The 8,513-nt window shown below is 39.3% G+C and overlaps 1 protein-coding gene across 1 annotated transcript; it reads left to right on the top strand.

Annotated features, from left to right (window-relative positions):
- The first annotated feature begins 51 nt into the window (after positions 1 to 51).
- Positions 52 to 978, top strand: LOC139084244 (zinc finger protein 791-like). Its single transcript, XM_070626615.1, has 2 exons — positions 52 to 72; positions 108 to 978. Exons 1-2 carry the CDS (start codon positions 52 to 54, stop codon positions 837 to 839), a joined length of 753 nt encoding a protein of 250 aa, XP_070482716.1. The 3' UTR covers positions 840 to 978.
- Positions 979 to 8,513: the final 7,535 nt, after the last annotated feature.

Raw genomic sequence — 8,513 nt, 5'->3', positions numbered from 1 at the left:
ATAGGCACCTCAGATTTCACACCCAACACAAACCATGTGAGTATCAGGGATATGGAGAGAAGCCATATAAATGTAAAGAATGTGGAACAGCCTTCTGTTATCTCTAGTCTTTTCAAAAACATGAAAGAAATCACAATGGAGAGAAACCCTTTACATGTAATAAATGTGGGAAAGCTTTCAGTTATCGCCAGTCTCTTCAAAGACATGAAAGGACTCACCCTGAGAATCCTTATGAATGTAAAAGATGCAGGAAAATCTTTAGTTCATTTCTAGATTTGCAGAAACATGAAAGAACTCACACTGGTGAGAAACCCTATGCATGCAAGGTATGTGGGAAAACTTTCATTTACATCACAAGTATTCGAACACACATGATATTGCACATAGGAGATGGACCTTATAAATGTAAAGAATGTGGGAAAGCCTTCAATAATCCCAATACATTTCGAATACATGAAAGAACTCACACTGGAGAGAAACCCTATGAACGTGAGGAATGTGGGAAAGGCTTCAATTATCTCCAATCCTTTCAGGTACATGAAAGAACTCATACTGGAGAGAAACCATATGAATGTAAGGAATGTGGGAAAGCCTTTGTTTATCACACAGTCTTTCAAGGACACATGCGAGTGCACACTGGAGAGCAACCCTATAAATGTAAACAATGTGGGATAGCCTTCAGTCGTCCCAGTACATTTCAAATCCCTGGAAGAACTCACACTGGAGAGAGACCTCTTAAATGTAAGCATTGTGGGAAAGCTTTTAATTGGCCCTCATCCTTAAAAAGCCATGTGATGAGAAAGCACACTGGACAGAAACCCTATAAATGTGAAAAATAGGGGAAAGTTTTCCGTTTTAACAAATACTTTCAAAGTCATGTGAAAACTCCCAATGGAGGGAAATCCTCTAAATGTAAGTCACATGGGAAAGCCTGATGCAAGTTAATTCATATATAATAAGGCATAAGTTTCAGAACAAGAAAGAAATGCAAGATTATGTTAACCTTAAGCAAATAGCCATTTATTTCTCCAGCAAAAATAGGTTTATTCGGGATAGCAAAGCATTGCAAATCAGGGTCCACAACCATGGTGAACCACGTGCAAGTAATGAACAATAAGGGGAAGAGAAACTCATGTATAGAGGGGAAGAGGACGTTGGGAGGGCTGTTATAAACAGAGTCTGTTGGAGGAGACGAGGAGTTCAAAGTGTGGTGGCATTTCGTTGGCTGATTGTGGCCGTCTCTCATCAGCTGAGCTGTCGCTGGACTAGAAGAGGAAGCTTTTCTTCCTGTTGGGTCTGCAGTCATTCTAGGACATAAGAGCTCCCCCTTCTGGCCTCCTGACCACATTTTAGATGAGTTTTCTGTTTACTAATTTTCACAATTATAAATATATTGTCTTTATCACTGCCTCATTCTTAAAGTGGACCTGTGGATTATGGATTTATACTTCATAGTTTTGCAAATAAACATTGAGGTGAGATAATTCTGTAGGTATGTACTCTTTAAGCATTTATACATAAATCTAATACATAGTGTTTTTTTCTCTTAAATCAGTTAATAAAATTTTTGTCTTTCCATTTTTAAGTCTGTTGAATCCATGGGTGAACTAGAGTGTATATCTAATATGCCAGTGGATTTAATTTTCTATAATTTTATGTTATTTTATTTTATTTTATTTTAAAGATTGGCACCTGGGCTAACAACTGTTGCCAATCTTTTTTTTTTTTTCTTTTTTCTGCTGTATCTCCCCAACCCCCCCCCCCACCCGTACACAGTTGTATATCTTAGTTGCAGGTCCTTCTGGTTGCGGGATGTGGGATGCCGCCTCAACGTGGCCTGACGAGCGGTGCCATGTCCGTGCCCAGGATCCGAACCCTGGGCCACCGCAACAGAGCACGCGAACTTAACCACTTGGCCACGGAGCCGGCCCCTATGTTATTTTAATATATTTTAACTTTTCTGTCAGGGGCCATTGAAAAATGACGTCTTTATATTTGTTGGGATTTTCTTCTTGACCTCGTGTGCCAGGTACTGGATATTCCGTACCCTTTCTTATGAGAAAAACTTTCTTTTTCTTTCATCAGAAGAGCTTTATTCCTTTTTCCTTGCTAATAAATAGTTGGCATAAATTTGTAAGTATGCAAAGTTTATTATTGAGTATAATGTCACTTGAATTACTGTTTACATCTTTTCACTTTACTCTTTGTCATTCCTTATGACTATGCTTTGAATAATAGACTTTACATTAAGAAAAGAGACCTGTGATAGGACAATAAAATGCAGAATTGGAGATAGCTCTCCTGGAATGTATTATGTCAACATGGGGAATGTGTCCTACATTTTCTAGAAATTGTTCTTTTTATGGTTCCATGTTAGAATTCACTAGTAGCCTCACTTGCGTGAGGTTTGAAAGGCCAAAGTGAAGAAGGCCTTAGTCTTGGGAAGCATGGTACAGAGACAGACAGATGCCTGGGAGTTTCACATACACCATCTTCCAGCCCATTCTCCTGATTCTTTGCCCTGCCAGCTAAGAGTATTCTCAAAACCAACAGTAACTACCTGGTTTCCATTTTCTCAGAGCTGTGGGTTTCAACAGATACCTCCACAAGTCCCACAGTTTGAGAATGCTCTCTGAAGTACTGACTCCACTCTTTAGATTGTATTTGTATAACTTCTGATTTGTGTAGTAAACACCTTGTTCTGCTAACAGTGTAGTGACTGTGTGTTCCTGATTCCACCAAGGCAGCTACAGTGATGCAGTCAAAAGGAACCACATGGGCATCTGTTCCTCCACTGCCCTGTGCAGCGACTGCTCTGACCCAGGCCCTCCATGTGAGAATTAGCACCTTTCTCTTATCAGGCAGATTGTGGGTGTTTCCAATTACTCAGAGCCAAACAAGATTCCTCAGCACATTTTCAGTTATATTTGTATGTGATTTTATTAAAACAATGTGTATTTTTTGGTCAAGCAAATGCTTCTGTAGATGTTTCTTAGAAATATTTTATTAACTGTTCCAGACAACTTGTATACTAACAAGTATTTTTCCATTTCCTGATAGGATATATTAAAACATCCCATTGAAACTGTGGATTTTCAGACCAACTTGTAATTTTGTCAAATTAATCATTATACATTCTGAGTCACTACCACCATGTACATACAAGTTATTTTTTTCCTCAGATTTTATTTTTTATTCTATAGTTACAATTTTTGTCATGAAACTAATTTCTCATTTATTCATAATACCAAAAACTTATAACGTATTTTTGTCAGTGCCTTTTTGTGAAAGACTGCCAGGATGACATCTGTAGTCAAAGAGAAGGGTGTAATGAATGGTAGTAATAAGGATGACCATAAACCATAAATGACAATGGGCTGTATCAGTAAGAGAGTGCTCAAAAGATCTCCTTACACAATTTGGGCTTGTGAGACTCTTAGGGAAATTAATACATTTAGAAGCAGCCATGTATACAGGGGAATTGGGGGAAAAACACACACCTACACACCCAGGGAAGACTCACACCCAGAAAAGACCTGAGAAGACCCTAAACCTTCATGCCAGGCTGATAGTAGAGGTCTTCCCCTGCATGGAGTCAGTCTGTAAAAAGTAGGAGATGTGGTTCTTTTTTCAAATAGCTAATTTTCAACAAAAGATCACGAGACACAGAAGGAAACTGGGAAACATAGCCCACTCAGAGGAACAAATTAAAGCATAAATCTCCAGAAACCAACCCTAAAAAAACACAGGCTTCAGACTTAGTAGACAGTGACTTGAAAACAACAGTCTTAAATATCCTCAGAGCTTAAGGAAAAGCATATATAAACAAAATGGGAATATAAAAGAGAGAAATTATTTTTATAACCAGAGATATTCTGGAGCTGAAAACATGCAAGAACTGAATTGAAAAATTCACTAGAGGGTCAACAGCAGACTTGAACAGGCAGAAGAAAGAATCAGTGAACTTGAAAACAGGTCATTTGAAATTGTCAAGTCTGAGGAGCAAAGGAAAATAAAGGAAAGAGAACATAGCCAAGGGACTTAGGGGTCACCGTTAAACCAACGCATCATGGAAGTCCCAGAAAAAGAAGAGAGGCAGAGTTTATTTGAAGAAATAATGGCGGAATATTTTTTCTGATCCTTTCTCTGTTGTCTCCTGGTACTCCTGTCATGCATACGTTGGAGTACTTAGTGTTCCATATTTTATAAAAAGCTCTTTACATTTTTCTTCATTGTTTCTTCTCTATTTTCTTTAGGTTGCATAATCTCATCCACCTATATCCTCTCTGTCTTTATTGATATTCTTTCATGTGACACTGTTACCATACCTTTCCTCTTTAACATAGTCTCCCTTAGTTCTTTAAACATATTTATAATGGCTGCTCTGAAGTCTTTGTTAAATCCGTCATCTAGACCCTCTCACGGACAGTTTCTCTTGCCTACCTTTTTCCTGTTTGTGGGTCACTCCTTTGCTTCCTTTCATGTATCATAAACTTTCTGTTAAAAATTGACATTCTAGATCATGTTCTTGCCAGGGCTGCTGCTTGTTTGCTTCTTCATTTGCTTAGTGACCGGCTGACATTTCAGTGACGTCTATTTTCCCCACTTTAGCACACTCTTGGGCATGCTTACAGTCACATTGGGACGACAGTGGTTTTGACAGGACCCTCACTGACTCTCTCTTTCACTGACTTACACTGTTATTGTAGGCCGATTGTGCTATTGTTCTTCACAGTGCCCTGAGACAGTGCCCTTTGACAGTGCCCTGATAATTCCCACCCCTTTGTAGAGGTAGTTTTTGAGGCCAAGGTTTGTTCTGATCCCAAGAGGGCTTTCCTTATCTTTTTCCCTCGTTCTCTTTGAAACTAGTGGGCCTGCTTGTTGGGTTTGTTGCGCTCATGGAGATACTAGTCTTCTCTTCATTGCTGACCATCAGATCTTCCATTGTTTTTGAGGTACCTTTAGTCTCGAACTTGCACACATTTGTTTTGAATGAAGTCAGCTTCTTTGGAGAGAGCTTTGGAGCTGTGTGTTCTTAGAGACTGCCTCTGCCTATGAGCAAAACCTTTGAGTCACAACTTTAAGTGTGGATGGCAGCCTCAGGTGTTCTCGGCTTGCCTCTCCTGGCTTAGAACTTCCACACTATGAATGGGCTGGGGCAAGGGCAGTTGGGGGCTCCAGTATTCTCAATGTGCCATGCCTCAGGTAGAGTCTCTGCCCTGTCAGTGACAACCAGGTGGGAAAAATGACTCCCTGACCTACTTGCTTCACTCACTTGGAATGAGCCTCTGCAATGTGTAGCTAGGAGAGGTTGAGAAATGCTGGTGACTGCCCTTCCCAGAAAGACACCATAGCCCTTGACTGAGAGCAGGGGATAGAGGAAATCTTGTGTTCTTGGCTGCCCCTGTCTGGAGTGGAATTTCTATCACATTGAACTGGGAGGGGCAGAAAGCAAGTTGTGGTTCAGGTGTCACAGACTGTCGCTGTTCTTAGTCTCACGTAGCAAATTTCATTGACTAAATGTTTGTCCATTTGCTGTATGCCCTTATGACACATTCCAGAGCCTTTAGATGATTGGATTTTTAAAATAATTGTTATCATTTATACTCATTTTGCTGGGGAGAGGGTCGGGAGATTTCCTCGTGCAGCCAATCCAGTATTTTGCTTTTGATGCATGGCGAATGGAATTTTCTTCGTTTCAGTTTTGGAGTTTTCATTGGTGGTATATAGCAGTTCAGTTGGTTCTTACATATTGAATCAGTGACCTTGAGCCTAGGACCTTGCTGTTAGTTCTAGTGGTGTTTCCCCCCCTTAGATTCAATAAGAATTTCTACAAACAAGATCGTACCATCTGCAAATAAACAGAGTTTTACTTCTTTCTCATCTTTGTTCCTTTAAGTTTTCTTTCTTGCCGTGCACTGGCTAGGTGTTCCAGGACAATTTTGACTAGAAGTACTAGAAAAGAACACTTGCTTTGTTTCCAGTCTGAGGGACAATGCGTTCAGTCTCACACCACAAAGTAGGATGTTCCCTCTAGGTTCTTCATATGCATCATCAGATTGGGGTGGTTTCCTTCCAGATATAATTGGATGAGAATTTTTATCATGAATGCATGCTGGATTTTTCTCACATGTTTTTTCTGTGTTTGTGGAGATTATCATATGCTTTTTCTTGAGTCTTTTTAAGATAGTATCTTACATTGATTTTCAGATGTTAAATCCACCTTTGCATTCCTTGACAAACTCCATCACCATATACAAACCTTTTTATGTATTACTGTATTTTGTTTGCCAATATCTTGTTAAAAGTTTTTGTTTATGAGGATCATTCATCTGGTTCTTGGTGGGGTTTTTTTTCTTTTTACTTTTTTCTCACAGTCAACCCAAACACACTTCTTTTCTAATGTTTTTTTTGTAGCTTTCTTTTTTTTTCCTAAAGATTGGTGCCTGAGCTAACATCTGTTGCCAATCTTCTTTTTTTTCTTCTTCTTCTTCTCCCCAAAGCCCCCCAGTACATCGTTGTGTATTCTAGTTGTGAGTGCCTCTGGTTCTGCTGTGTGGGACGCTGCCTCAGCGTGGCCTGATGAGTGGTGCCATGTCCGTGCCCAGGATCCGAACCAGCAAAACCCTGGGCTGCCAAAGTGGAGTGCGCGAACTTAACCACTCAGCCACGGGGCTGGCCCCCTTTTGTAGCTTTATTGAGGTATAATTGACAAAATTGTAAAGCATTTTAAGAATACATCGTGGTGATTTGACACAAGTATACAGTGCAGGAGGACTCCATCTTTTTTTTCCTTGTGATGTCTTTGTCTAGCTTTGGTTAGATGACTTATAATGTAGTTCCTCCTCTCTTATTGGTATTGTATTGGCATTATTTCTTCTTTAAATGTATGTTAGAATTCCAACAGTGAAGCTGTCTGGGCCATGGCTTTTCTTTGTGGGAAGATTTTTAACTACTACTTAAATTTCTTTACTTGATAGAGGCCTATTCAGGTCTTTTGGGTTTTGTGTGTGTGTGTGTGTGAGGATGTTGGCCCTGAGCTAATATCTGTGACAGTCTTCCTCTGTTTTATGTGGGATGCCACCACAGCGTGATTTGACAAGCGGGGCTAGGTCTGCGCCCGGGATCCGGGCCTGTGAACCCCAGGCCACTGATGTGGAATGTGCAAACTTAACCACTACACCACCAGGCCAGCCCCTATTCAGAATTTTTATCTCTATTTCCTCTTGAGTCTAGTTTGATAAGAATTGTCCATTTCAAATAAATTATCTAGTCTATTGGCATAAAGTAGTTCATATGATTCCCTTATAGCTTTTAAGATCTCAGGTATATTTGCAGTGATGCCTTCCTCCTTTTTTTTTCCTATTTTGGTAATTTGTGTTTTCTTTTCTTTCCCCTTGGTTATTGGTTAGTCCTGCTTTGATTTTATCAATTTTTTTTTGGTCTTGTCAGAGAACCAACTTTTGGTTTTATTGATTTTCTGGTTTTCTGTTTCATTGACTTGTGCTTCTATTTTTAGTATTTACCTTTTTCTAAGCTTTGAATTGATATGCTTTTCTTTTTCTAGTTTCTTTCACTTGAAACTTAAACTATTGATTTCAGATCTTTTTCCTTTCTACTGTATTTGAAACTATATATTTGACCCTGAAACCTCTTTGTGTGTATTCCATAAATTTTGATTTTCTGTTTTCATACTCATTTATTTCACGGTATTTTTCCAGTTTTTCTTTCGATTACTTCTTTGATTTCTTTTAATTCCTTTTTTGAGATTTGAATTATGATTTCTTCTATGACTCAAGGCAATTTTCTGAGGTTAAATTCTTTTCTTCCTATATAGTTAACATGTCTTCCCATTAAAATGACTTATTATTCATTCATATTAGTAAACACTGATATCTTGCTTTCATCAGTGCCCCGCAGCCAAAGGTCACCAGGAACACAGTCGTAGTAGAACCAAGTTGAGTTATTGACTCATTGTGATAGCGAAGACCATACACCGTGAGGAACCATGATGCATCTCCACAGAGGGTTATAGGGTGGGCTCTACACAAGTGGGGCTTGCATTAGGTGTTTGGGGTTCAAGGTATCAGGGCTTTGATTAATGATCTCAGAAAGTAAATGTAATTCTATGATTTGGTATCCCAATCATTCTTATCTAGAAAGCAGAAGAATGGAATGGGGCTATAACTAATAGATCAAGAAGCAACAGTCACCTGTGCCAGAGTAGTGAGATGTTTGGTAATTTCTGTAGTTTTGACAATTTTCTTGTATAATCCAGGTACAGACGTGGTAGTGGTCTCATGTTGGTCTTATTCCATCACAACAAATAAACCCATGTGATGTTGGTTGTCTGTAAGATAATTTACATTCGACGGCAAAACAACATAGCCTTTGATGTGATGGCCATGCCAGTACTGTCTGTCCAGCTCCTACCTTGCAGAGTGTGCTTTCTCTCTCCGGCACCATTTCTAGTCTTTTATGGAAATTAGCTTGGTACACAAAGATTAATTCAG

Source organism: Equus przewalskii, chromosome 6 (genome assembly GCF_037783145.1).
Source record: "Equus przewalskii isolate Varuska chromosome 6, EquPr2, whole genome shotgun sequence".
NCBI classification, from domain to species: Eukaryota; Metazoa; Chordata; class Mammalia; order Perissodactyla; family Equidae; genus Equus; species Equus przewalskii.
The sequence above is the reverse complement of the archived record's forward strand: the minus strand, read 5'-3'. Positions and strand labels throughout refer to the sequence as shown.

What these genes read in the sequence shown, in the direction of transcription:
- LOC139084244 (XM_070626615.1), top strand. Translation starts at nt 52, where the DNA reads ATGGAGAGAAGCCATATAAAT. An exon ending in TGGAGAGAAGCCATATAAAT is followed by an intron (nt 73 to 107) that starts GTAAAGAATGTG and finishes TGTTATCTCTAG; the next exon opens with TCTTTTCAAAAACATGAAAG.